Source organism: Plecotus auritus (genome assembly GCF_963455305.1).
Source record: "Plecotus auritus genome assembly, chromosome: 13".
Lineage (NCBI taxonomy): Eukaryota > Metazoa > Chordata > Mammalia > Chiroptera > Vespertilionidae > Plecotus > Plecotus auritus.
Window position 1 is genome coordinate 24,589,923 of NC_137779.1, and position 27,702 is coordinate 24,617,624.

At 49.1% G+C, this 27,702-nt stretch overlaps 1 protein-coding gene across 2 annotated transcripts in view; it reads left to right on the forward strand.

Moving 5' to 3' along the window:
• The window catches only part of SGSM1 (small G protein signaling modulator 1), a 57,834-nt gene that overhangs the window by 14,924 nt on the left and 15,208 nt on the right, over nt 1-27,702 (forward strand). The window contains exons 3-15 of one of the 2 annotated variants that reach the window (XM_080650086.1): nt 6,261-6,336; nt 7,651-7,813; nt 9,952-10,104; nt 13,196-13,263; nt 13,537-13,682; nt 13,814-13,945; nt 16,074-16,198; nt 17,633-17,700; nt 18,763-18,926; nt 19,095-19,227; nt 22,934-23,072; nt 25,361-25,428; nt 27,284-27,429. In XM_080650086.1, coding sequence (XP_080506212.1) covers nt 6,261-6,336; nt 7,651-7,813; nt 9,952-10,104; nt 13,196-13,263; nt 13,537-13,682; nt 13,814-13,945; nt 16,074-16,198; nt 17,633-17,700; nt 18,763-18,926; nt 19,095-19,227; nt 22,934-23,072; nt 25,361-25,428; nt 27,284-27,429 — 1,581 coding nt within the window. The remainder of the gene's footprint in view (nt 1-6,260; nt 6,337-7,650; nt 7,814-9,951; nt 10,105-13,195; nt 13,264-13,536; nt 13,683-13,813; nt 13,946-16,073; nt 16,199-17,632; nt 17,701-18,762; nt 18,927-19,094; nt 19,228-22,933; nt 23,073-25,360; nt 25,429-27,283; nt 27,430-27,702) is intronic. The other variant, XM_080650087.1, reaches the window with a different exon arrangement.

Genomic DNA, 27,702 nt, shown 5'->3' on the forward strand with positions numbered 1-27,702 from the left:
AGTGACACCCGAGCTGAAGCCTGAGTTGCAGGTGGCCAGCGGGAGCACACATGGAGGGACACCTGGCAGAAGGCATCGTGTGAGCAAAGGCAGGGCGATGAACCCATGGCACTGCCTTTGGGGACCTGTGTTCAAGGGTCAGGGGTTTGAACTAGGGCTGGAGATGCTGGCCTGCTAAAGCACATGCACTTTTTAGTATATTGATTTTATGCGAGAGGAAGGGAGGTAGAGATGGGGGCAGGAGGGGGAGAGGGAGGGAGGGAGGGAGGGAAGGAAGGGAGGAAGGTAGGGAAGGAAAAGGAAGGAAGGGAGGGAGGGAGGAAGGAAGGAAGGAAGGAAGGAAGGAAGGAAGGAAGGAAGGAAGGAAGGAAGGAAGAAGGAAGGAAGGAGAAAAGAAAAGAAAGATAAACATCCATTCGTTGTTCTACTTATTTATGCATCGTTGGTTGATTCTTGTATGTGCCATGACCGGAGATGGAACCTGCAACCTTGGTGTATGGGGACAACGCCCTGACCAGGGCCAGGCGTGTGCATTTGTTCTCAGCAGCTGGGGCGCCTGCAGAGCGGCACAGCCATCCTCAGCTCACCCCCCTAGCCCTGGTGGTTGTCAAGGGGCCTTTGAGTCATCCCCCTCTTTTCCCCACAGGCTGTTATTTTTAAAGCCACCTCAAGGCCCCCCAGGCATCCTAATTTAACCATTCTCTCCACCCCTGAGTTTCTTACAAATGTAAGAGTCAGGTTGCCTGGGGGCCTCCCTCTCATAGGCCAGTGCTGGTTCAGCATTAGTCACCCACCTGCACTGCCAGGCACCCACCACCTGAGTCAGGGCTGAGGCAGCAGGCCTCTGAGGAGCAGGTGACAGCTTGATGATATTTATTTAAGTCTGTTATGTGCCACAGGCACTGTGCTGGGTGCTTTAAACCAGGGGGCCCAGTGAGCCAAATCCAGCCTGTTTATGTACTGCCCCTGAGCCAAGAGCAGTTTTGACTTTTTCAAAGGGCTGTACAAACAAAAGAGACTATGCGACATAGACGGTTATGATTGAAAACAGTTTTGCAGATTGAGCAAATAAAATTTCAGAGTGCCTGGTTAAATTTGAATTTCAGAAAAAAAAAAAATCTTTTCGTATGTGTTCCATGCAACATTTGGTACATATACTAAAAAAAAAAAAAAAAAAAAAAAAAAATTTTATCTGAAATTTGGATTTCACTGGGCACCCTGCATTTTATCTGGCAGCCCTAGCTCAAAGCCTAAAATAGTTGCTGTCTGCCTCTTTACAGAAAAAGTTTGCCGACCCCAGCCTTACACATAGCAAACAAGATCGGGTGTCCAAAGGCCTTAGGACACTGCGTGAAGCTGAGGTCCATAAGCACTGGCTGCTGGTACTAGTGTTATTAGTCAGAATGATCACCAAAGAGATAGTGAGCACTTTCCGCATGCCAGGCACTGTCCTAGGAGCTCAAGATCTACGTGGGAGAGACAGACACTAAATGGATAAACCCACAGATGTGTGGGAAAGTCAGGCCGAGCGTAAAGCCAGACACTTTATTTTAGACAGGGTGGTCTAAGCCCTCATCCTTTTTTGAGCTCTGTGCATGTTTTGTTTTAAGTTTTTAAAGCAGGAATTTATATTTAGAAACTCTCAAGAGACTTGAAAAAGGCCCAAAGACGTCCAAGTTTAATAGAAGATCATCCTGAGGCAATGTCTGTTGGTTTCTCCATTACTAAGGCATCTATTTGATCCTTGTTAATGAAACACCCTGATGATTCTTCTGGTTGGGTCCTGGTGATTTCCTCTGATCCCTGGTATCTTTCATAAGTGGCCATCAGCTCACAAACAGTGACAAATTTATTACCAGAAATAATCACGAAACATCTGCAGATTCTACTCCAGTATCCTTTCTGCATTCTTTGAAACCAGGTCCAGTGATTATCAGTTTGGGTAGTGGAGACCTTGGTGAGTGTCATCTGCAAAGACTGGTATGATCGGCAGCTCTTTCAGACAGAAACCAGAGAACACCCTTCAAGACAAAACACCCAGAGCTCTGCGCACGTTTTTATGAAATTCTCCCGTAGCAGCCCTGAGAGGTGGTGTGGGTTTCATCCCCATTTCACAGATGAGGAAACTGAGGCCTGAAGTCACCCAGCCAATGGCACAGCTGGAGTTTGAACTGGGCCTGGTGGCTCTCAAGTTCATGTTCTTACTCAGTGCACTAGAGCCTCCCTTTAGAATTCAGTGGTTCTCAACCTTCCTAATGCCGCGACCCTTTAATACAGTTCCTCATGTTGTGGTGACCCCCAACCATAAAATTATTTTCGTTGCTACTTCATAACTGTAATTTTGCTACTGTTATGAATTGTAATGTAAATATCTGTGTTTTCCGGTGGTCTTAGGCGACCCTGCTAGCGGTTCTCAACCTGTGGGTCGCAACTGTAGAGCCTAAGACCATCGGAAAACACGGATATTTACATTACCATTCATTAACAGTAGCAAAATTACAGTTATGAAGTAGCAACGAAAATAATTTTATGGTTGGGGGTCACCACAACATGAGGAACTGTATTAAAGGGTCGCGGCATTAGGAAGGTTGAGAACCACTGCTTTAGATGGTGCCAACGAGTGCTGGGTCCTGTTTGAGGCCCTTGGCCTGCATTTTCCACAATCCTTTTGACAGCCCTGAACACTGGGCCGTGTTATTTCCGTTCGGAGCTTAGAGAACATGAACACAGCAGTGTGGACCTGCAGGGTTCGAGGTGGGCAGCATGAGGGTACCTGGGTGTGGGCAGGTGGCAGATAGGAGGAGGGGAGTAGACAGGGCAAGCCTGGGAGCCCCAGGAGCCTTCCTTCCTGCTTTGCATATTGGCCAGGATTTCCGTGCCTGACACCCTCCTGAGATTAATCCTCCTCTTAGGTTGTTTAAATATTTGCAGGGAGAGGGAGGGATGGCGGAAGGGCGGGGCTGGTTTCCAAAGGTTTGCAAGGTAGGACTGAAGGTGGGGAGGGCACACGCTCTGAGGTCTGACGTGGAGGGGTGGAGCCAGGCCAGGCCCGCAGGCCAGTGAGGCCCTGATTTGGAACATCCATTGTGGGCCAGGTTGTGGACTGAATAGTTACTGTCGGCTCAAGAGTCCCTACAGTTTGTAGAATTCCTACCAGGTGCCTGCTGCAGGTACTGTCTCCATGATCTCCTTCAAGCCTCTCATTACCCCTGTGAGGTAGGGGTGCTGTTGTCTCCATTTTACAGATGGGGAAACTGGTCCAGCATCATGCAGATAGTGAATGGCCAAGGGTTTGACCTCAAGTCAGTGACTCCACATTCCGGTTTCTTAGCCCCTTTCAGCTGCTTCCTGACATCTTGTCCTTAACATGGCTCCGTGTTCAGGGCTAATCTAGATCCAAATTGATCTGTTCAATGAGAGCCCCATCATTGAAGCAGCTGTTGGACGACTCCTGAGAATGGATGCCAGAGAAGGATAAAAGCTTCTTGACCATTTTGACCTTTGAGGTCCCCTCATCCTACAGACCCCCACAGGAAGTGGTTGGCAGAGTCAGATCCTTACTCCTAGTACTTCTTTTGGTCCCTAAGTTCAGAGAGACTGAGGAATTCCTTCTCACAGGTTTCTCACCACCTTGGGATTTCAGAGGGCCTGACCCAGTAGCGGGCGGGGCCGGCGGCAGAGCTCTGGGTTCAGATCCCAAGTGGGCCCCTTCCTGGCTTTGTCCTTCAGGCAAACTGCATAAACTCTCTGAGCCTCAGTTTATCTGTCTTTTAAATGGGGAAAATAATGCTTTTGTGAGTATTAAATAAAATGTTCTATAAAAAGCACCTGGTGCAGAGGAGGCACTCAGTAAACGTTCTCTCTACTGTAAGCTGGGAAGTAACAAAAGCATTGCTTCTGAATGGCCTCCAGACAAGCAAAGGCCCTGGGTCTGAATCCTGCCTCCTCTGCCTGCCCTTTCATTGAGTGATCTAATCTTTCTGTGTCTCAGTCTCTCCATCTGTAAAATGGGAATAATTTGGGAAACTACCTCATTAAGGTTGTGCCGACAATCAGTCCCTGGAGCATAGTGAATGCTCAGAAAACAAACAAAATAAAACCTGAGCTTCAGTGTCATAAAACTCCCAACTGTTTGCTAGCCCAGCCTACCTTTTCACATGTAACAGCACATTTAATCCTCATCACAGCCCGCAGGACACTAGGTCCACTTTACAGAAGAGGAAACTGAGGCACCAGGAGGGGTGCATAACTGGCTGGGCTCACCTAGGACGTGACTCCGAAGTCACACCAACCACAGCGTTGCCTCTGTGCTTCCAAAATGGGGCGTGATTTCTGGGCCAAAGCTTAGAAAATCACACAGGTTGCCAGGAGCCAGGATTCCTGCCACATTGCTTTCTCCCCCATCTCCAGACCACATGCAGGTCCTTCAAAAATGCTGAACAAGTTCAAGCCCTTGGCTGGGAGGCTGAGGGGGAAAGGTGGTTGAGCTAAATTTCGGAGGTTCTGTGGCTGCCTGGCCCTCTCCCCTGGCTCACAGGTCTGTCTGGTCTGTCCCCTGGGATGGGGAGCAGCATCTTTCTTCCTGCGGTGAGGCAGTGCAGTCTTCTGTGAGCCTCTCGGTGACCTTCTGGGGAAGGCCCCCGTCCACATTGCCTTTTCTATCTCCTCTCCTGGCCTCAGGCTGTCAGCTTGTTATTAACTAGGGCTAGGTTCTAGCCCAGCGGAGCGGTGGGGAGGAGTCCTCACTTGCTGGAACCCGTGGTGCTGCAGTCCCACCTGCACCACCCACTGCCTGAGATCCATCCCCAGGACAGGAGGCCTGGGGCCAGACAGTCACGGGCTCCTCCCTGTAGCAGACTTAGCGGCTGTGCGACTGAGAAAGGGGTTGCCCTTCCTGAAATTCAGGATCCACACTGTAAACAGACAGCCTGCTCTGCTCTGCAGTGTGGACTGGACACAGTGTGTGTAGTCAAGGTGCCAATAGGAAGCAGATGGTCCCCCCAAACGGAGTAAATTAAGGTGACTAATAAAGGGGCTATTGACTAAGGCAAGGGATGCCGGGAGACAAGGAAGGGTGCAGCACCCTGTGACTGTTAATGGGGGCAAGGAGGACCTGAAGCCAGGAGAGGGGGGCTGGCTGTGTGGGAGGGTCCCGGGACAGGAGCTTTGACTGCTCCTGCTCTTCCTTAAGGATCGTGGGAGATCATTTAGATCCTCCCGCTCCTCTTCCCTCCCCACTCTCCCCCTCCTCCTCCTTCCCCTCCAGTCTTCTACTGCAATCTGAGAGCTTGAGAATCACCGGGAAGGCTTCATAATCACCCTGGAGTCTGATTCAGTGGGTCTGGGTGAGCTTGAGCATTTGTATTTGAACACGTTCCCACCGGTGCTGGGCTGCTGGATCCTGCATCTCTCTTAGCTTGTGCTGCCTTGGGCCTCACTGGAGGGGCTTCCCGTCCAGTGAAAGCTGCCCTGTCAGGACCAGATCCCCGCCTGGCACATCAGAGGTGCTTGAGAAGGATTCGTTGAGTGACTGAATCTGGTAGGAAAAGCATGTAGCCTGGGAGTCAGACGCAGGCTGGAATTCTGTCTCCACTCTGGGTGAGTTGCTTCACTTCCCCGAGCCTGTTTCCCCAAATAAGATCACAGATCCAGCTGGCAGGTGACGACTAGGGATTTGAAACCAGGTCTGCCAGATGCCAGGGCTGAACTCTTACACAACACCCTCCTGATTCTTTTATATACCTGTTTTGTTCATTCGTTCGTTCATTCATTCACCGACTCATTTAGAAAATATTCATTGAACACTTACTGTGCACCAGGCACTGTTCTTACTGTGCACCAGGCTCCATGGGCACAGCAGTGAACAAGGCAGATGAGGCCCTGCCCTCGGGCAGTGTATATTCTAGCACAGGGAGACAGACAGTAAACAGCACTTGGGATGGGAATAGTGTGAGTCTTCCTTCTAGAATGGGATGGATGGAGGCGGGAGGGCTGCCTCAGATAATGTGGTCAGGGAAGGAGATGACATCTTGAGTGACACCCGAGAAGAAGACTGCCATGCAAGGAGCCTGAAAGAACGACGCAGTAAAATGTGAAGCGTGGAGTTAGCCCAGGCCACAGGCCTTGGACCTACAGAAGACACGGTGCAGGGGGTGTGGGAAAGCCGTTATCAAAATTCCCCAGACAGCCTGGGAAGGCTCCGGGGGGTCTGCGCCCCAGGTCGCATTGGGGTCTCCCCTCCAGCTGCCTCTGCCTTCCAGGTGAAGCAGATCATGGAGGAGGCCGTCACACGGAAGTTTGTCCACGAAGACAGCAGCCACATCATCTCCTTCTGTGGTGAGTCTGTGGCCCGTGGCCTTAAACAGTGGCTTCTTCCTCTATGCGCTGCCTTGGGAGGGCGTGTTTGAGCAAGGATTCTCACATCATTATTTTGCTTTGTAACTTTGAAAGTATTTTTGGATCCTTTCATTAGGGAATTGGGAAATACAGAAAAGTCTAGAGAGGAAATTAAGCATGACCTCTGTACCCCATGAAGAGGTAATCATGGTTAACATTGGCGGCCTGGCTTCCTCTGCTGTGGGCTCAGTTCACACGACCCTATCCCATGCGACAGGGGTCCTGCATCTGAGGAATAGACTCCATGTCCTTTCCTCACTCTGCCTATGGCTGGCGCCAAGTGAAAGAAGAGGATGGATGGGGACTTTTTAAAAACGGAATTAAGAGCTGTGGACACATCCTGAGGTCCTGAAGGATCCTGTCTAGCTGGCTCAGCAAAGGAGGCAGGACCAGGGCTCAGAGCGTGACTCACTTCTCTCCTTGAACCAGCTCCGCTCACAACGTTCCAGAAATAACCTCACTGCCAGGTTCTTACTGTACATTCCAAATGGCTAGAGACACGTGTTTTGCATGTCCCTGAAGTCAGGATTTAGCTCATAATCAGTGTGTACGTACAAGCAGACGTGTTTCTTTTTTTCTCCCCAAAAAGCTATTTATTTCACGATTGGAGTATCTTGTAATGAAGGACATGCTGTAATTTCCCTCTCCTGGTCTTAGCCCCATGAAGCTTCTGTTCAGATGACTGGGGACACCACCAGGGTCCTGTTACAATGTTATCATGTCAGCTGTCCCTGGAGTCTCAATAGTGATAATGATGATGATGTGGTTCCTTAACACAGATGACGCTCAACAGTCCTGTGGTCCAGTCTCCCCTCCCCCATTAACAGGAGGAATAGGTAACAGTCGGAAAATACTCACTAGGTCCCCGGCTCTGTGCTAAGTGCTTTTCATGCATTTTTCCCACCTCATCCTAACAGCAACCTTATGAGGTTAATGTTCATACTGTCCCCATTTTACAGATGAGGATATAGACTCAGGAAGGGGAAGTCATGGCCTAAGTCACGCAGCTGGGGAGGGGCCGGGAAAGGATGTGAGAGGGGTGGTCTGACCTTGGGCTGTGAGTGTGGGTTAACCACCAAGCTCTCTCTCTCCCTTTTGAGGGGGTTGAAGGTGGAGAGGCATACATGCTTTTCCCTGTGATGTTGTCACAAATCTGCGATTCTGGGGGCTCCCGCTCTCCCAGGTGCCTGTGTGACTGAGCTGGGTGCTGGGGAGCATGGGCAGGGCAGGGCCTGCTGACCATTGTCTCTGCAGCGGCTGTGGAGGCCTGTGTCTTGCACGGGCTGCGGCGGCGGGCGGCTGGCTTCCTGCGCAGCAACAAGATCGCGGCTCTCTTCATGAAGGTGGGCAAGAGCTTCCCTCCAGCTGACGAACTGAGCCACAAGGTCCAGGACCTGGAGCAGCTGATAGAGAATGCGTGAGTGCAGAGCATGGTTGTACAGGCTGGGGTAGTCCCCCAGTCAGTCAGTCCAGGCTCCTCCCTGGGCTCTGTGCGAGCTCCGGCCTCCTAGCACTCTCTCCGCTCTCCTTTCTGCTCCTCTGACCTGTCAGACTCTTTTCCACCCTAGGGCCTTTGCTTATGCTGTGTCCTCTGCCTGGTTCTTGTCCCCCATCTTCCATGGCTGGTTCCTTGTCACAGTCAGGCCTGCCCCTAGCTAAGGGTACAGTCCAACCCTCATCCCATTTCTCTTTCATATCATCTTGTTTATTTTCTTCCCAATTGTTATCACTATCTGTAATTATTCATTCATTTGTTTGTTTACTATTTACTTGATTATTGTCTGTCTCCCCTTTCTGCCTGAACTCCATGAAGACAGGCGACTACATCTGTGTTATTCCCCATTATGTCCCCAGCGTCTGGGAGAGCCTAGCACCTGGTAAATGCCCAAGAAACAGGTGTTGAATGAGTAAGTGCCTCCTGTGAGCTAAGTCCTTTTCTAAATGCAACAAGACCAACGTTTAATAGAACCAGTGTGGTCTTGTTCACATGGGCCTCTGGTTAAACTCACATCGAGGCAACCACTAAAGGGGAGGTGGCTTCACGTGCTCATCTTGGTGGCTGATTGTATGTGTTGGGATGGGGAGAGGGAGGCTCTGGCCTGAGTGTTTGAACATAAGTGCCTCCTGCCAGTGTCACTCCCAGAGTTCTGACCCGGAGCCTGGTCAGGGATGGCAAATAAGCTGCAACTCCAGTGGCTCCTAGTGGCTGCCTGAGGACCATGTTATGAAAGATTCTGCAGCTGTGATTGGGCTTCTTGGGAAAGAGTGCGTGGATTGATTAGCCATGTCTGTTATGGGCAAGGGAAGGGAGAGATATATATGCATGCCATGTGCTTACCATCTCTGCCACGGGTGGTCACTCCACTTCACTGGATGAGAAATGGCCCTTTTCTTGACCTTCAGGCCCTGCCGCCCAGGGCTGCTGGCCAGAACTGCATGATGGGCGGGGCTCTAGATTTGGCATTGCCAGCTCCCATTTGGTATCTGAATCCTCAGCTATTTGGTCTTCAGGATACTCTAGTCCATCTGCTAAATCCCCAGATGCTGCTGATAAATTTCTTAAAGGGATGAGTTTCCATGGGCCTTCCATAATACTGGGAGTGACTTGTTAATGGGGGAATTAGAGATGCCCATAGCCAGTGGTAAAGGAGCGCCATCATTCATTCATGCAATCATGCATTTATGAATAGATATACTGAGCCCCTCCTACCTACCAGGCACTCTGCTAGGCTGTGACATGAAGAGGAACTGTTCTTACCCTGGGGTAGACTCTCAGGAAGTATTGTATTTAAAAATAATTGCATCACTTAGTTCATGCCCTCATGGTCACAGTGTGGAGGGGAAGACAGAAAAGTGAGCAGGAAGTTATGCTTCAGAGTCATAAGGGCACAGAGGAGAGCCCCTCCCCCAGTTCTGGCTGGTCTGAGAGGGCTTCTGCGGGAGGGAACATCCTCACTGAGACCTAAAGAGTAGAAGGGGTGAGCCTGGGAATGGGATGGGGATGGGGAGGGAAAGCAGGAACAAGCAGCTCATGGAAAGTCCTCAGATGAGAGCCTGGCAGCCTCAGAGATCTGCACATTTCTCTGTCTAGCTAGATCATGGGTCAGAAAGGAGAATAGTAAGGAGATGGATGGAGAGGTGATCAGGAGAAAGGACACAGAGCGCCCTGTCTGTCATGTTAAGCTTGCGTTTCAAGGGCAGTCAGGAGCCACTGAAGGATCTATAATCCAAGACTTTCTTTGACCAGCACTCCTTTCTAGCAGAGAGAGAGAGAGAGAGAGAGAGAGAGAGAGAGAGAGATTGAGAGAGAGAAATAACAGTTTGAGATTCTAGCTTACCCATCAACAGTGTATGAAATTGTCTCTTTTTACCACCTCTTCACGCTCACTGGGTATTATTTTTTTCAACTTTTTACCCATTTTCTAAGAGCAATATGGTTTTAGTTGCCATGTCTTCATTTCCTAGATAGGTTGACCATTTTCCCATTTGCATATTGATCCTATTGGATTTTCCTTTTTGGTGAATATCTTTTCTCCTTCCTTCCTGGTCTCAAAGGCGAAACCAGATCCAGGGCCTCCAGGAGAATGTGCGGAAGCTGCCGAAGCTACCCAACCTGTCCCCACTTGCCATCAAGCACCTGTGGATCCGCACGGCCTTGTTTGAGAAGGTCCTGGACAAAATTGTGCATTACCTTGTGGAAAACAGCAGGTGAGCTGGAAAGACCAAACACCTGGGTGCACTCTGCCTCCACCTGTTGGCATTCTTGGAAATTGCACCCCTTGTACAAAGCCACTTTCTTTTTTTCCCCTTGATTGTGCACTTGATTTAAAGTTATCAAACACAGGTCATCTGGACATTTGAATCTGAACTGGCCTAGCTTAGAACCTTAGGAAGATCCAGGTGTTTAGTAGCAATTCGGGATATTCGCATTTGGAGTGAGTTATAGGATCTTGAGATTTTGGTGATCTTTCTTCTCCAGTGAGGTAAGCCCCAGTCTGCTCGCCAACCATATGGCTGCAGGGAAATCACTTAGCTTCTCTGTGCCTCTGTTTCCTCTTTTGGTAAGTGGGATAGGGATTGCTGCCACTCCGAAGAAGAGATGAGAAGGGGAGTCAGTCATTTTGGAAGTGAATAATGACTCTTTTTACATTTTCTCTCCTAGCTCAGAATTACCTGATGTAAAGGTTTTATAGCATGAGTCCTCTTGGCAAGCATTTATCCCTGTATTTATATATTCATCCAGATAAGTAGTGATCATCTACTATGTGCCAGGCACTAACCTAGATGTTGGGGATACATTGCTTTTACCTGTCATATTATGCCAAGAGCAGTGGGCAGCCCTGAAGAATCTATAGTTTGAGATTCCTCATGGCCAGCACTCCTTTCCAGCCAGAGAGAGAGAAATATCTAATAATCTCCCCATCTTTTGGGATAGGAAAGTGCCTGTTTAACTTAACTACATCTTCACGCACAGTGGATATTAGATAATAAAAGAATATCTTATATTTTTTGCCTGTTTGCTAGGAAAATATGTATGGAAGTACAGAGCAAGGTCCTTTCCCTCATGAAGCTGACATTGTAACAAGGGAAACAGTCAGATAGTAATTTAATAATATGTGGTGAGTGTTCCAAGACAAGAGGGTGGTGTTTCATCTCCTCCCGGTGCTTATGGAGAGTGTCCTGGAAGGTATGACAGTTAAGCTTCCATTTGAAAGGTGTGTGAGCATTAATCAGGTGAAGGGGGTGGGGAAGAGTGTTCCCCGCAGAGGGAACAGCAGGTACAAAGGCATTGAGGCAGGAGAGGAACTGAATGAAATCCAGGCTCTGGGGCTGCAGTTAATCTCTTCACCTTCTTGTAAATTGTAACACGTCTCTGTCCCCTGCCCTGTCCCCAGAGCCTCTGAGGTTACCGCCTGTGGTGTGTGACCGTGTGTTTTACTACTGAATATGTCAGTCAAAAGGAATGAGAAATTATTTGAGCATCAATGCTAACTTGCTGTTGCTTCATTAAACTTTTTATTTTGAATTTTAGATTCACACAGAAGTTGCAACATTAGTACAGAGAGTTCTTGCCTCCCCCCAATGATAGCATTCTACACACCCAGAGTACAAGACTCAAAACACGAAGTTGCCATTGGTACAACACTGTTAACTAAACTACAAGCTTTATTTGGGTTTCACCAGTTTTTACATATACTCATGTTTTTGCTATATAGTTCTATGAAATGTTAAAACATGTTGTTTCATATAAACATCACCACACTCAGGATGAAGAACTGTCCGACAGAAACCCATCACCTTAAAGAAACCCTTTCAGGTGCCTTTACAGTCACACCTTGCTCCCAGGCCTCCCTTGTGTTTTTTAAGTCACCATTTCCAAGGTCACATAACTGCCAATTTTTGGAAGGGACACGGAATGGTGGAATGGAAAATGTCTGGAAGTATTATCTTTAGATCTGACACTTAACTGTATAAACTTGTTGAGCATGCCTGGGGCATGTCAGTTATGCCTCAACCAATATTCTGGTTGATAGAAGATTTCTTTGCGGTAAAATTACAATGATGCTGCAGCCATTTAGTGGGAAATTCCTGGTGTCAGAGTTGGTGCTGTTGCTGTACATGCAGGTCAACATTTCATCCTCCCAACAGCCTGGATAGAGGCGTCTGTCATTCCATTTTGCATCGAAGCTCAGAGAGGGTAGTCCCCTGCCCAGGGGCACACAGCGTGGGAGAGAGTAGCCGAGATGGGCTCCCCCTCGGTCTGTCTGACTTCAGATCCTTTGCCCTTCATCCCCACTATAGGATGGAAAGAGCCAAGCCATCTGGGTGTGGCCTCCAGCAGGTTACCCTCTCTGGGGCTGAGATCCGTCAGGAGGTCAGAACATGATCCTTTCCAACTCCGAAATTCCGTTATCTTTAGACCCGTGGTTGGCAAACCGCGGCTTGTGAGCCACATGCGGCTCTTTGGCCCCTTGAGTGTGGCTCTTCCACAAAATGCCACGGCCTGGGTGAGTCTATTTTGAAGAAGTGGCGTTAGAAGAAGTTTAAGTTTAAAAAATGTGGCTCTCAAAAGAAATTTCAATCGTTGTACTGTTGATATTTGGCTCTGTTGACTAATGAGTTTGCCGACCACTGCTTTAGACTATCTAAGGTTTGCACAGACTCACACACCACTACACAACTCAAACAAAAACAAAAACATTCAGCACAAACACTGTAGTCGTGATGGCTTCTCATGTCATTTTGAAGAGCCAGAATCCAGGGGTGTGTGCCAGGCCAGCGTTGTCCACATTAGTTATCTGGACAGGAAGGCCTGTTCATACAGCCTTTTGGGACAGCCACAGCTGAAAAGCATTTTATCGCCTCAATAATATTAGAGGGGTAGATATCATCTGTGCCTCCTAATGACTTCCTGTGTGAAATGGAAGATGCGGTAGAAGCAGACGAAACCAGCCAGGCCTCAGCAGCCTTCTAATTATCCCCATTACCTCATTAAGGCTTTTATTTCAGCCGTGTATTAAGCAGTTACATGCTCAGCCCCAGAGAGGGTAAGTGACTTGCTGGAGTGACTGCGCTAAAATCAGTGCCTTACATCTGTTGTCTCTCTTGAAAGTCCTTCCAAAAACCCTCTGAGATAGATTATCATCTTCCTGTTACAGATAGGGCAGCTGAGGCTTACAGAGGTAACCTCATCACAAGAGGGGGATCGAACCCATTCTGTCTGCTTTTAACCACCGGGCCATGGTGCACCCCCTGCCGGTCACCTCCCAAACCTGCATGTTCTTTCCTCTCTTGCTAGCAAATACTACGAAAAGGAAGCACTCCTGATGGACCCTGTGGATGGCCCCATCCTTGCGTCTCTGTTAGGTAAGCGGTCCAGCGCTCTGAGCTTCATGTGAATCTCTAGTCTCCGCTCACAGGGCCCCTCCTAAGGGCCTCTCTCACTCCCTCCAGCCTCCCCCATCAAAACTCACTTGTTCCCTGTCTGTTGTTCCCAGGGTCTTGTTTCTCGCCTTAGCAGGACTCTGGGGCATCCTAGCTGACCAGATGAGAGGGAGAGTGCAGTGGGTGGCCCACCTGGTGGTAGACGGGAGGGCAGACTTTCAGGGGCCAAGGATTACCAGCCCCTCTGCTCTGCAGTGGGGCCCTGTGCCCTGGAATACACCAAGATGAAGACGGCGGATCACTTCTGGACCGACCCCTCTGCCGACGAGCTCGTCCAGAGGCACCGCATCCACAGCTCGCATCTGCGACAGGACTCGCCCACCAAGCGCCCAGCCCTCTGTGTGAGTGGGGTGGGCAGTGAGACCCTGTGGCAATTAGATAATAAAAGAATATCTGGGCGTGGGGGCAAGGGATGGAGTGGGGCCTTGAAGATCACTCCAGCCTCATCCTCTACCTTCGCTCACACTGCCAGATCCAGAAGAGGCTTTCGAGTGGCAGCATGGATGACCGCCCATCCCTCTCTGCTCGCGACTACGTGGAGTCCCTGCACCAGAACTCCAGGGCCACCCTGCTGTATGGCAAGAACAACGTTCTCGTTCAGCCGGTGAGAGCTCATCGTGGGCCCAGATCTTCCACTGGGAGTCTGGCTCCAGGTTATAGAGAAGTTCCCTTTGGCTCTAGGTTGCTCATTCATTCATCCATCCACCTACTCACCCATCTATTCATTCATCTGCCAGTATTTCCGCTACCCATTCATTCATCTGTATGCTACTATTTCCTTCATTCATGCATCCACATGCCAGTATTTCCTTCTATCAAATCCATCCATGCATCCATTCACATGTCACTATCTCCAGCCAGCCAGCCTTTCACTCCTCTTGCAGTGTCTATAGCCACTATCCCTCTATTCTTGCACTTCCCACCATTCCTTCATCCATCTTCCTGTATTTATATCCACTCACCCATCCATCCATCCATTTGTCCATTTATTTTCTAGTCCATCTGTCCATCTACCTGTTCACCCAGACATCTCTTCATTCATTCTCTCATTACTACTCATTCAGCACACCTTTATATGGAACCTGCTAAGTGTTAGATGCTTAGGATATCAAGATAAACATCTTCATAGTTAATATTTATTAAGCACTTCCTATGTGTCGGGCACTGTGCCAAGTGCTTTTAATTATATCAACTCATTTAAACTTTACAACAACCATTTGAGGCAGGTGCTGTTATCATAGCTGATTACACTGAGGCCCATGAGGGCAGAGTAAGGGACAGAGTTATTATTTAAATTCAGGATGGCTGGTGCCAGAAGTTGCCACTCACCAGTCACCCTCTGTGCCCTGCACTGGGCCAGGCCCCAGGAATAGCGATGAGTAAGGCATATGAAGCCCCTACCCTCATGGGAATTCTCCTTTGCTGTCCCCTCCTCGGGAACATTAGGGTCAGTGTAGTGTTTGGGCTCAGCTGAGAGGAAGCAGAGGGACAGCTGTTGGCCACCCAGCTCTGTGGTCACAGTTAACAATCACTGGGTGACCCTGAGCAAGTCACTCCTCAGTATCCACATCATAGTGGGTACAGCACCCTATTTCCTGAGACCTAAGAAGCATCAATTTAAGATGCACCATTTTTTAACATAACTATCAGGAAATTAAAAGTGCTATTAAATTATATACAGTGTTTTCTCTCTACTTGAAACTCTTATTTTATGTGTTTTGCAAGCTCTTTGAGATTTATTTGGATATAGTTTTAATAAATGCCAGGCCTCCTTCCAAGAACTTTTCTCCATATGTGCAGGAACCGCCATGCACAAAACTTAACTGAAATGACAATGTGAACAGCTGTGACTGAGTTTACATGAGATCAGGCAATGATAACGGCATCCCAGTGGTAAAATGCTGCTGATTATAAGATGCATCCTCGTATTAAGGCACATTGAAATGTGAAAGACAGATGTGCATCTTATAATGGATGAAAGACTGCAACTGTGCTCCGTGGTGGAGCTGCAGGCTTGGGTGGTTAAATTGAGACGTGTGACCCTGAGCCATACTGGATACATACCAGATGCTCAGTAAATGTTAGTTGTTGGTCTACAAATGTTGTTGCGGTGAATTTGGTGGAGGAGCTGCCACCTCTATGGTGAGGCTTAGAGACACCCCTCTCCAGTCCCTTCCCCACTTGGGATACAGAATAGCAGGTGAGAAGCTCTGCAGGCAGATTGGGAAGCCAGAGGCTCAGGCTGCTGGGCGGGGAAGATGCTGCGGGTATTTGGGGAGGGGCTTCTGGGTAATGTCTGGGGGATCAGACAGAGGTTAGCTGTAATTGTTTTCTCCCTTAAGACTGGCTAAAATGATGGTAGATAAATGTCTTCTGCTTTGAAAAGGTGATGTTGACAGGGACAGAGCTCCTTCTTGGTTCTAAAGAATTCCCAGGTCCACCCTTGCAGCAGGGCCCTGGACCTCAGGAGGGAGGTGTGGGTGTGAAAGTGCTAGGGGCAGGTAGCTCTCACAGCTGGGTCTACTAGTATAATACCCATCCTGGGTGGTTGGCTGCAATAGCTTTGCTTAGTATGGCCACTTAGAAGGAGGTTCAGGGTCTTCCAAATAGCCATGACCTTGGAGGGAATGACCCAACCTCTTGGTTCCGGTTATGTGTTCTTGAGTCAAATGGACCATGTTAACTGTTGACTCTGGCACTACAACCAAGCCTGAGTCCTTCTCTCTCTACAGAGGGATGACATGGAGGCTGTCCCAGGGTACCTGTCCCTGCACCAGACTGCTGACCTCATGACCCTGAAGTGGACACCCAACCAGCTGATGAATGGGTCTGTGGGAGATCTGGACTATGAGAAGAGGTAGGGTGCCAGGTCCCTCCCCTTCCCTTGGCACAAGGAACTTTGTGCCCTGTCCCTTGTGCCCTGACCCTGCTCCATCTGGTTGTTACAGCCGCTTGGCCCAGCCTCCCTGTGGCAGTGGCCTCATGGGTAACTCAAGAACTTGGGAGGACCCAGTAACCGACTGGAAGAATCTTAGGGTGTGGGAACTAGGCAGAGCCCTGGCCAAAACACCACCCAGAAATACCTTAACAAAGATTTCATAAGCTTGGCCAAATCAATTGGGAGTTCCCAGGCTAAAGTCTACCATTCGAGGAGTCCCCTGTCCCACAGGAATAGGCCGACACTGGCCCCACTCGTGCTCAGTCCTGGCTGAGAGGGAGTGTGGCCTTGGCATAGCATGGCGGTGCATCCAGGGGGGTGGCCTCTCAGGCCATTGGTCAACTGCTCCCCACAGCAAGGTCTCGGGTCTCCTGAAGGAGTGCATTCCTGTGGCCCCACCTCCCACTGTGTTCTGAGGGGGAAAGCTGAAAAAGGGAAACCTGAAGTAAATCACAGGGCCCATTAACCCAGTACTTTTTAAAATGTATCAGTGCCATGTCGAGCCCTTCAATAGGCGATTCCATTTAATCCTCACAGCAACACTGTGCAGTGGGCATTATCCTCCTCATTTTCAGAGGAGGAAGCTGTGGCTCATAGAAGCCTCTACATCACACTGCTGGGACCTACCTGTGAAGTCAAGGCTGTTGAATGGCTATTCTGACTCCTGCCTGTGGACATAGGGTGGCCTGAAGTTAGGGTCAGCATTAGTCAAGACTCAGGTACCAGTGACAGAAAACCAAACTCAAGCTGACTTAAGCATTTTCACACATGAACTGAAAAACCCCAGGGCAGTGGCTTCAGGCGTGGCTGGATTCAGGGATTCAAGTGAGGAAGACATGAACATTTTCCATCTCCTGGCTCTGCTTCCCTGACTGTTGACTCCATTTTTCTTGCCATAGCCTCACATCTCCAGACTTCTAGCATCCTTACCACTACTTTTCTAGGATCAAGGAGCATCTGTTTCCCAGTAATTCTAATATAAATTTGGTAATTGAATCTCATTGGTTCTGCTTGTGTCATAGGGTCATCCCTGAACCAATCAATCACTGTGGCCAAAACAGTAGAATATGCTGATTGATCAGGCCTCAGTCAGGTGGCCATTCTGGAGTTCTGGTGTGGAGGGTGGGTGAGGTCAGCTTCAGCCACATGGAGTGGGGGCAAGGGAGAAGGGGGTCCTTAGAAAATTGGGGCCAAAGAAGAGGAGATAGTCTGATAGGTACAGATGTTAGGGTCAGGTGGGTCCTGGTGAGAAGGGTGGAGGAACCCATGGGTGTGGTCTTCTGGCCTCCTGGGCCCTCCCCCACGATGATGTGGACAGACATCCTGCAGCTCTAACCTTCCCTCACCTTCCAGCGTCTATTGGGACTATGCCATGACCATCCGCCTGGAAGAGATCGTCTACCTGCACTGCCACCAACAAGGTACGGACTGCCTGCCCCCCCCCGACCCCCCGCTTATTGCCTGTGTAACCTCAGGCAAGTGACTTCACCTCTCTGAGCCTCGGTTTCCTCTCAGTGGGAATCATACCAGGACCTACTCATGGGGTTATTGTGAGGATCAAGTGGCATATGTTAAGGGCTCAGCATCAAACCCATGATGTTAGTTGCTAATACTGAGCAATTATGATGTGCCAAGCATGGCTCTGAGTATTTACATGCCTGTTACTTGGTCAACACAACAACCTAGTGGTAGGGGCTCCGTCACTGCCAGTTCACAGGTGAGGAAGCCGCATGGCACAAAGACATGCAGCTTTTAAGCTCCAGAGCCTGGACCTGAACCCAGGTATTTGTCACTCCAAAGTCAGTGCTCAGCCGATCTGGGATTAATAACTAGCATTCCCCTTTAAAGCTCAAAGAAGGTATATTCATAATCAGAGAGTCATCCTGCTTTGGAAAGCAAGGGACCTATGGCCAACCAAGGTGCAAAACATGTAAGCTTATTTAATGAGATAGAACTGGGTTCCAATGCACACCCTGCCATTAACTAGCTGTGTGACCCTTGGCAAGTGATATAACCTCTCTGAGCCTCGGTTTTATCTTTTGTAAACTAGGCAGTAATAGATATTTTGAGTACTCAATAAGATGGTACCTTTAACGTGATGTGCTTATATACAGTAAGTGCTCAATCCATGCTACTGACAGTTACTACTGCGCTGAGAATGGCTCCATACAAAAACAGATCAAGTAGTTTTGTAGAAGGTGCTTGAGGGGCATGGGTGTTTGGAGGCAGCCCCCTTTGGTGGGGGGCTGTAGGACATGTTCCTCTTGACCATGTCCTACAGTTTCCAGTCAACAATGATCATAGGTGGGATAAGAGGGACTTGGGGGAGGTGAAACTGCCCCTGACCTTCTGTCCAGGCCTGTCCCAGAGCCTCAGAGCAGGTCCATGTGTCTGGGCCTGGAGGTATGTGTTGGCCGGGAGGGCCTGTCACCATGCCTCTTAGTGACTTTCTGCTGGGTCTTCTCTGGTCGGTCACATGGCAGTGGACAGCGGCGGGACGGTGGTGCTGGTCAGCCAGGATGGGATCCAGAGGCCACCCTTCCACTTCCCCAAGGGAGGGCATCTCCTGCAGTTCCTCTCATGCCTGGAGAATGGGCTGCTCCCTCACGGGCAGCTGGACCCACCACTCTGGTCTCAGCGGGGGAAGGTGAGTGATCGTGGCTGGGGGTGGGGTCAGCCAGGGTGAATGGTCATTCTTGCCCAGGGGCCCTTTTGTGGCTTTTCGGGCTCATGCACACCCCATCAACACCCTCATGCCATGCAGTTGGGGGACAGGCGTGTTCCAGGGACTGTGCATTGGGACATGTTCTTTCAGGGCAAAGTATTTCCCAAACTGCGCAAGCGAAGCCCTCAGGCTTCTGCTGAGTCCACAGCTTCAGACAAGGAAGATGACGAGGCCACAGATTACGTGTTCAGGATCATCTACCCCAGCCTGCAGTCCGAGTTCGGTAAGTTGTCCTGTTCCTGGGCCCAGGGAGCCAGCCTTAGCTGATCCTAAAAATGAACTAGGTGTTTGGAAATAGAGGACAAGTTAGGTCTGGATTCTGGGGCTAACAGGGGACCTGGAATTTGTTCTCATATGGGGGCCTTGATTTGCCCCCATATGAGAACAAATAACCACTCTTCTTAGCTAATAAAGATGCCATTGGCTGGGAGGTGGCATGGGATAGTGGCAGTGACATGGACTCTGGAATTCACGTTGAACTTGGGCAAGTCGCTTTAACCCCCTGTGCCTCAGTTTCATCATCTGTAAAATGGGGATGTCTACAGCACATATTTCATGGGGCTTTTGGATGATTAAAGGAGATAAGTCACTTGACACAGAGAGAACACTCAAATGTTAGCGCTATTGTGTTATTATACTTAAACTTATTGTTGTAAGGATTTAATGAGATAATGAGGTGATCAATGTAAAGCTCTTAGAATAAGGCCTTGCACAGAGTAGGCACTCAATAAATGACAGTCAAAGCAGCAGAAGGGAAGCAAAGTGGTTGGCCCTAGCACAGGAGATGATCTGCCTGCTGACTGCCGTGAGACAGATGCTTAGTGAATGGAGATTGTTGCTATTAAGATGATCATTGCCATGAACTGTTGTTAGGATTAAGTGAATTACTATTTGAAAAGTTCTTAGGAGGAGGCCTGGCATTTATTAACACTGTATGGACGCCTGTTAAACAAATCAGTATTAAGTTATACATCCTTTCTGTTATTTAACCCTCTGTGGCCCCATTGATCCAATCAGATGGATAATGGCTTGAAGCCTCCCTTTGCTTAAGTGGCCTCGGCTGGGCAGTGAGAGGCTCTTTTGAAAGCAGATGTCCTTCCCAGCAAGGTTGAACTAACCATGCCCGGCCACTTAGTGCTCCATCTCATCCATCGCTGAGTTGGGTTGGGGTGTGAGGCAGGCTTGGCAGTAAGGTCCTACAGGGCTTGGGTTAGTGTGTTTTCATCCATATATTCCTTCATGAAGAGCCACAGAGTGTCCTGAAGTGTTGGTTAACATGTGCATTCCTGCCCAGGCTGTCTATGCACACAGCCCCACCAGAGAGCTGGTTCATTAGCCCAGACCAGATGCCCTGTGGCCACCTTCCCAGAAAACTCTCTCCACAAGGGCTCATCCTCCAACAGGCTCTTGGCAGAGCCAAGCTGGATTCCCTTATTTGGGGAATATCGATGTGAGCTTCTTGTGGCTGCATGTGCCACCAGGACAGACGCTAGGATTCAAGACACTAGGATGCAACAATTCGTTGTGATGGGGACTGTCCTGTACACTGAAAGATGTTGAGCAACAACCCTGGTCTCCACCTACTAGATGCCAAGTGCCAAATCCATCCCCTGCCCACCAAATGTGGCAACCAGAATGTCTCCAGTCATTGCCAAGAAATTGGAGGCAAAATTGTCTCAGGCTGAGAACTGCTGGTTCAGAGAAAAGCTTACATCACTGCATTCAACTCTGCTGCTGTGTGTGGGGCGGTGGGGGTTGTGGGGAAGAGGGAAGGTTCAAGTCCCGAAGAATTGGTTCTTCGGGTCGGTTCAGTGTTCTGCCCACCTCAGACTTTCCATTTCACCGGTGCTTTTTGTTTTGTGTCTCAAGTTGTTCCCGACCCCTTGGGCAGCACATCCTCGGTCTCCGTGGGCCCTGCCTGGATGGTGGTTCCTGTGGGCCGGTCCATGCTGGTGGTGGCCAGGGGCAGTTGGTTGGCCCAAACCAGATGGGATGCCACCCTTCCCATACCAGGCTTGAAGCAGCAGCCCCCCAGTAATGTCTGGGTCCCCCCATTCCTGGGACTGGGTGCCAGCCACCTCTGCCATGTTGTCATTTGAGTCTTGGTCCTAGTGGAGTTGGAGGTGAAAGACAAATAAGTACCCTTATGCTGTCCAGTTGGTACCCTGCGTGATGCAGCTTGGAGTGTTGTGGGTTCAGGAGTGAAGGGATCCATTGGTGATGTCTACAGGGTGGGAGGGGCTGGGGGCAGAGGCATGCCTGCCACACCTGGGTGGCACAACTGATCAATGCTTTCCTGAAATTGGCTAAGAACTGGGGCTGTTTTTCTAGAACATTTTACAGGGGCTTACTGGTCATTTTTGGCCAGCTTATTGGTGAGTCTACTTGGGAAGGTTTAGTGTAACAAGACACTTTTGGTGGCCCCAAAACCTCATTCTGGAGGCAGCTTTCTCCTATGTCATTGGGTAGGAGCTGACCCTGTCAGCCACTGAGCTCTGATGACAAGTGGGGCTGAATCCACAACTCCCCTCCCCTTGGAGCCTGAGGGAAGATGCCAGGTATTACCACTCAGCCTTGAGGAAGCATGGCACAAAGGTAAATACGCGTCCCTCTTAATTTCCTAGAGCAGGGCTTGGCAAACATGGCCTGCAGGCCAAATCCAGCCTCATTCTGTACAGCCCATGAGCTGAGAATGGTCTTTACATTTTTTGAATAACTGAAAAAATCAAAAGCAGAATAATATTTTGTGACAGGTGATAATGATATGAAAGTTACATTTCAGTGCTCATAAAGTTTTATTAGAACACACCCATGCTTATTTGTTTACATTTTACTTATGGCTACTTTTGCACTACAACAGCAGAGTTGAGTGACTACAAAGCAACCAAGTGGCTCACAAATCCAAAACTATTTTCTACCTGGATCTTTACAGAAAATATTTTTTGAGCCCTATCGAAGAGAAAATAATTTTTGCACCTGTCTCAAACTGCTAAGAGGCCAAGAAGTTAACTATAGAAATTGTGATGTATATGTCACCAGTATGTTTGTTCTGCAGCATCACAGATCCTGCAGTGCTCTTGGAGCTGGGAAAGAAAACAGTGAGGGAAACTTAAGGGCCATATCCTGGGAGCAGTTGATTATGAATCACCAATGTCCAGGAGTTAGGAGCTCAGTCGTGCTTTCTTGGTTTTCAAATGTGGCTGCTATAGCAGAATTGTTTTTGAAATATAGACTCAAGGGATGTATGACCAGGAGGTTTTAATTGGCTAGGTCAGGGGTGGGATACAGGCTTATTGCTTTTTAATAAGTCCCCTGCCCCCATGTGATTCTGGGGGTGGCCAGCCTGCTTGAGACCCATTGGAGCAGCTGGATCAGGACCACGGACAGCACAGGTGCCCTCTTCCTTGTCAGTGGGAGGCTACACTGGGTTCTCGCCCTTGTGTGCCCTGCCTCACCAGATGAGTCAGGCTCCCTCTGTCTCGCCACCAGAGACTCTCTCACCAGAGAGTCTGTCTCTGAGTACTGGAGGCCATCTGCCTTCCCAGAAGCCCCCAGCAGGTCCCCTTTCATGCCAGCCTCCTGTGAGGACAGCTAAATGACAACATGGTGTGAGGCTTGGCCTCCTACTCTGGGATTGGGCCTGTTTTCTTGGCTCTGGTCTCTCTCTGGGTTCTCTTCCACACTCTACTGTCATAAGCACTGCCCATTTGCTGGGGGCCCCAAATTTTGGTGGTGGATTTCACTGGATCAGGCGGGCTTAAGAACTTGGGTCAGACAACGATTGTGGTCGCTGTTTCCTACTGTGACATTAAGGGGCTTTTCCTATCCCTATGCTGGCCTAGGAGTGATCTGCTTGTTTTGGGGTGAGGCTTCTATAACCCACATATGCTCAATCAGGGCTCTTCTTCTGCCCCTTCTACTCCCCACAGTGCCCCAGGACCTGATGGACGTCTCCATGAGCAACCTGCCATCCCTGTGGCAACCCAGTATCCACAAATCCTCTTGCTCATCCTGTTCACAGAGTGGCTCAGGTGATGGTGGCTCAACCAATGGCTGCAAACATGAGAGGTATGAGGGGCTTGAGCTGTGGATGGAGGGAATTGGAAGGATTTACCAAAGATTTAAGAGTTACTTGCCTTGCACTGACTTCAGAGGCTCTGGAATCATCCAGATCTAAGTTAAATCCTAGCCTTGTGAAGTCCTAGCTGTTGGAGCTTCCTTACATGGAAAAAGAAGGTATGTCGCAGTAGCAAACAGCCCTAAAATCTCAGTGGCTGTTACAACAAAGGTTTATTTGTCATGCATGCTATGTGTCTATTATGGATCAGTTGGAGACTCTGCTTTCTGTACATCAAAGGCCCCGCTGATGGAGCCAACACCATCTTGAGTATTGCCAATCACAGGGACCGAGGGAAATGGCTTGGAGGGACTCAAAGCAGCATTTAAATGCTCCAGGTCAAATGAGGCACCTGTCATTTCCACTCACACCTCATTGGCCCTGTCTACAAGGAGCCAGGAAGTGAAGTCCCCCCCATACACTTGCAGGCAGAAACCAGAAATAATATTAAATGACAACCACACGTGCCTAAATGGGACACTAATGCTTACTTTATATAGCTATTATAAGGACAAATCAAATAATGGTTTGAAGTGGCCAACATGTGGTACATGGTAATGCTCAATAAATTACACACTATTTTATTGTATAAAGTTAAATCCCAAGATCAACTCTTTCTTTGCACATGGAACTGTGGTCTCTTTGGAAGAAAGACTCAGCCCATTCATGAGAATGGTCTTGTTTCCTACTGACCTGGCCTGGCCTGCAGGAGTGGAATCCTTTTTTCCCTTCTGGGCCTCTGTCCCAATGGGTGGTCAGTCTTCAGCTGTAGGAACATGAAGGGCCGGGGTCTGGATTCAGATTTTTTAAGTCTTCTAAGCCCTGGAGACCAGAAACCTTATCACTTGAGCAGATTCTCAGTCTCTCATCCCAGACCTGCTGAAGCAGAATCTGCAATTTAACAAGATCCCAAGACCATGTGTACTTTTAAGTTTGAAAAGCACTGATATAACCAAGAGACTAACAGGTTAATGTGCGTCAGAATCCCCTGGGGAGGAAGTAAAACCTACTGGTGCCTAGACTACTTCCTGGAGATCCTGACTGAGTAGGTCTATACGGGGCCCAGGAATCCCCGTGGTGGAGAAATTCCAAGTGATTATGGGCTGGTGGTCCGTGGACCACTGAAAAGTGCTGTTCTAACTTAATAGCCCCTTTCATTGTATCTGTTTACACACTTCTAGTGACAGGGAGCTCACCACCTTGCAGGGAGCTAAGTACACTGTGGGACAGCTGTCAGTGAGATGCTCTTCTCATGTAATCTGAGCAAGCCTGAGTCTTGCCAACCTGAGGGCACAAAGAGGGTGATTTTAAAGTTTAATGCCTCCGGTATACCTGGAGGACTTCGGCCTGCTTTCTGCTCAGTGTCCCTGGGTTTTCCTGGGTGTCCCTTGGGATGATTTTCCTCTACTCTGTTTTTTGCAAGAAGGTATGACACTCTCTTCAGCAGCCGTTGTTTTCTCCAACAATGCTGGGGCCTTATTCCTCTCTCCTCTTTCAGCCAAAAAAGCCCCCCAGAATTCCCATGCAAGGAGAATTTATACGGCATCACCTACTTTGCAATCAGCTAGACTCTGAGTCCAAGTTTGGCTCAGTTTGGTTCAGGTGGGTCACTTCAGAAGTCAGAATTCTTTCTGAAAGTGTCAGAAACCCACTTCAAACTGCTTCAAGTAAAAAGGAAAATCTGCTGACAGAATTGGAAAGTCCACAGGTGCAGTGGCTTCAGGTATGGCTGGATCCAGATGCTCAAAACAGGAATCTCTGTTTGTTCTTTGGCTCTTGCTTCTGTTAGCCACTATGATGGTTTCATGCTTAGGCAGGAGGCCCTTCTATGCAGTAGCAAAAATGGATCCCAGCTGCCACTGCCTCATATCCCATTGGCTTTGGAACTTAATCAGGGGAAAGAGTGTCTGTTTCCCAGTTATCCCAACAAAAGTCCCGGGGCTGATTCTCATTGGTCCAGGTTGGATTACATCACCATCTCTGGCCCAATCACTGTGATTCCAATGTGAGTCATGCACTGGGCAGAATCAGCTCTACCCAAACCACAGGGACAGAGTTATGGAGTGACTCCCAAGCAGATAGCAGAAGGGGCATTGATGCTGTATGAGCAGAAATAATACCCTCACAGCTCCCTTGACCGGCTGGCTTTAATCTGCTCCTAGAGATAACGAGTTGTCTCCTCTCCAGGAAACCTGGGCTGTGTGTGAGTCTGTTCCAAGTGTCTCCCTTTCTCCACCAGCAGGGCTCCCCTGAAGCTTCTCTGTGACAACATGAAGTACCAGATCCTTTCCAGAGCCTTCTATGGATGTGCGTATTGACCTTCTTTGCCATCGTGATCTCCAGAGAACATTCATTGAGTGCCTGCTACGTGCCATCAATATCAGGGGGAGGAGCCTGGCTCTGGAGTTTGAACCCATGCTCCTCTGTTTCCTAGATCCCTGGTTTTAGTGAAGTGATACTAACTTCTCTGAACCTCAGTTTCCTCATCTGTAAATTGGAGATAAATATACTTTGATCCTAAGAGAGGGCAGTGAACAATGGGGTTCCTTGGTGGCAGGGGTTTGGTTTAATCGCCATTGCATTCCCAGTGTCCACCTTAGAGTGTTTGTTTTCAAGACTGAATGAGAAGCATGTATAAAGCCCCTGCAGCTAGGGTTGCACATCCATAGGTGCTCATAACTGTGTGTTCCCTTTTCCTGTGGGCAGAAGCAGAAGAGAAAGGTGGCCTGATCCCTTCCCAAGAACTTAAAAATGAAATTCATAATATAAGTACTCTGATTATTTCATTTTAACAGATGAGGAAACTAAGATACAGAAAGGGGGGAATGACTTGCCCAAGGTCACACAGCTAATAAGCAACAGACTCAAACCCAGGCTTGCCTGACGCAAAGGCTCTGTTCCCCCCACCCCTCTGCTATATCAATTCTTAGCAGGGTTTAGTTCCCCAGTCTCTCAGCCTAAATGTGTGTATTTCAGGATTCTAGAAAAATGTTAAGACATGCTGCATGGGCCTGTGAAATAGCATTGTGCAGGTCCTATCCCTGAGTGCCTGGAGAGGCAGGGAGAGTGTGAGCTCTCCAAGATCAAGGCTTTTGCCTATTCTGTGCTGACCCATCCCCAGTGCCTAATGCAGGGCCTGGCATGGAGCAGGCATTGGGTGAGTATTTATGGAACCCAAATGGAAGAGCCTCCTGGAGGAAGGGGAGAGGGTTTAAAGGGATCTTGAATGATGTCATCACATGATGTGGCTCATCCCTGATGGCAGCTGAGAGCCCAGGTTCTGGAACTAGGCAGTTTGGGTTCAAATCCCAACTCCACACTTCCTGGCTATGAAATCTGAGCAGGTGATGAAGCCAGTCTGTGCTTCAGTTTCTCCATCTATAAGATGGGGATAAGAGTACCTGCTGTGGTGAGAATTAAATGAGTGAAGTTGTGTAAGCTCAGGTGGCAGCTCCCTGGCACATAGTGTGTGCTGTGTGTTAGCCATTATATCATCATCATCATCACTGTTGGTAGGGGTGAGTCCTCAGGCTCAGGAAGGTCCAGGGTCCTCTCTGGGAGTTAAGGATGAGATGGTGGGGAAGATCCAGAAGAAAGATATGCAGTCAGAACCAGCAAAAGCCAGTATTTGCTGAGTGCCTCGTGTTCCAGGCACTGTGCCCTCTAGGTGCCCAGGATGGATTGGGTGAAGGTTGGCAGGCATTCTGATTAGAGTGCAGGGCCATATTTGAAAGCAAACCAGTGCCCTCAACATCCTCTTGGTTATAACTCACTGGGACCTTGTTTATCCAGCTCCACTTTTTCTCCTACTCTCTTTCCCTCTGTGTGTGGGTTGGGGGCACCCAGAGGCACAGGGAGCCTACCCCTACTCTGCTTCCAGCCTGTGAGTTAAACACCTTGGATTCTAGTGGAGGTGGTGTCACCCTGACCAAGGTTGAGAAAGGTGATAGGACCTCCCCACGGTCACAGAGCAGTTAAGTAGTCAAGACCCCCTCTGATTTCCCCCCTCTGAGCCTAAGCTCCTTACCTGGAAAAGTGGGTGATGAGAACTCGTTGGGTCATGAGGGTTCAGGAAGATTATGGGCAGCATTTTGGAGACTCTGAGACAAGGCATGGAGGGTTGGATGGTGGATGATGACCCTTTCTCTGTCTCCCCCCACAGGGCTTGCCTACTGCAGACACCTGTCCACCGTGAGGACCCACCTGTCAGCCCTGGTCAATCACATGATTGTGTCTCCAGACTTGCCCTGTGATGCTGGACACGGGCTGACGGCCGGGATCTGGGAGCAGTACCTGCAGGACAGCACAGTAAGGCTTGGCCTGGCTCGGCCTGTGGTGGGACTGCAGCGGGTGGGGGGCATCTTGCATTCTAAGGAATAGACCTATTTGCTTGTGGGGACTCAAGGATGTTGTGATATCTTTGGGTTCTGCAAACCCAAACTCAAGAGTTCCAAGACCCTTAGCCTGCTTCTGCCCGTTGGGGTGAGGATCAAGGAGGTTGGAAAATACACATGCTCTTCTGGAAGGAGTAAGAACCCACCAGTGGCTAAGCATTTATTAAGCACCAGCTGTATGCTCAGT